Source organism: Chaetura pelagica, unplaced genomic scaffold, assembly GCF_000747805.2.
Source record: "Chaetura pelagica isolate M959 unplaced genomic scaffold, ChaPel_1.0 scaffold604, whole genome shotgun sequence".
NCBI classification, from domain to species: Eukaryota; Metazoa; Chordata; class Aves; order Apodiformes; family Apodidae; genus Chaetura; species Chaetura pelagica.
Window position 1 is genome coordinate 34,851 of NW_009952965.1, and position 1,326 is coordinate 36,176.

Genomic DNA, 1,326 nt, shown 5'->3' on the forward strand with positions numbered 1-1,326 from the left:
GGGGCAGCTCCCAGCCGCGCCGAGTGCTCCCCCCACCTCCAATGGTTCAGGTGAGTATGGCCCAGAGATGGTGGGGGGGGACATCAGCTGAGGGCTGGGGGCACCTGGGGGTGGGTGGGTGACCTCCTCCCACCCCGTGACGTGTCCCCCCCTCCCTGTCACCCTGCAGTGAAGGTGAAGAAGCCCATCCAGACCAAGTTCCGCATGCCTGTCTTCAACTGGGTGGCTCTGAAGCCCAACCAGATCGATGGCACAGTCTTCAACGAGCTCAACGACGAGAAGGTGCTGCAGGTGAGGACATGGGGGGGGCCCAGGGGAGTGGGCACAGGGTGCTTGGCTGGGCCAGCACCCCAAGTGACACCACACCCATGCTGAGGTTTCCCCCGTGCCCACCTTGCACCCATCCGTGGTGCCAGGTGGCTGCTGGAGGTTGGAGCAGCTCCTTGGTGCCATGGAGAGGGACATTGTGGGGTGTGCTGTGCTTCTGCTGCCATTCCTTGTCCCCTCAACCTGTCTTTGTCTCCTTGCTCTGTCCTTATCCCTGCATCCCATCCATGTCATCATTTGCATCTTCATCCCCTGGTGCCCTCATCTCTTCCTTATCCCCTCTGTGTCCCCTTGTCCTGTTCTTGTCCCCTTGCTCCATCCTCATCCCTTCAACTTGACCTCATCCCCTTGCTCCATCTTTATCCTCTTACTCCTCTCCCCCTTGTCCTGGTCCTCTGGCCCCATCCTCACCCCTGATGTCCCACGTCACCTCCCTGCCGTGCCCTCAGCCCCGTCTCCCCACAGGAGCTGGACATGAGTGACTTTGAGGAGCAGTTCAAGACCAAGGCGCAGGGCCCTGCCCTGGACATCAGTGCCCTCAAGGTGAAGGCCACGCAGAAGGCTCCCAGCAAGGTCACCCTCATGGAGTCCAACCGAGCCAAGAACTTGGCCATCACCCTCCGCAAGGGCGGGCGCAGCATCCAGGACATCTGCGCGGCCATCGAGACGTGGGTGTCCCCTCCTGGGTGGGAGGAGGTCGGGAGGAGGTTGGGGATGAGCCCAGCTGGGCTGTGGGCATGGGATGGTGTGGGGTGTGCAGGGGGTGGAGGAGTGATGCCACCAGCCATGGGGATGGAGAGATGCAGGGACCAGATGTGGAGAGACGGAGGGATGTGGGGACCAGCCCTGGGGATGGTGGGGGTTGAGGGACCTGCTGACAATGCTAGGGTCTCCCCCCACCCCCAGGTATGACCAGCAAGCCCTGAGTCTCGACTTCCTGGAGCTGCTGCTGCGCTTCCTGCCCACCGAGGACGAGCGGACGCTGATCCGGAAGGCGGG

General features: G+C 62.7%; 1 protein-coding gene across 1 annotated transcript in view; it reads left to right on the plus strand.

Moving 5' to 3' along the window:
- The window catches only part of FMNL1 (formin-like 1), a 10,572-nt gene that overhangs the window by 6,497 nt on the left and 2,749 nt on the right, over nt 1-1,326 (plus strand). The window contains exons 11-14 of the mRNA XM_009995697.1: nt 8-50; nt 170-291; nt 793-995; nt 1,234-1,324. Coding sequence (XP_009993999.1) covers nt 8-50; nt 170-291; nt 793-995; nt 1,234-1,324 — 459 coding nt within the window. The remainder of the gene's footprint in view (nt 1-7; nt 51-169; nt 292-792; nt 996-1,233; nt 1,325-1,326) is intronic.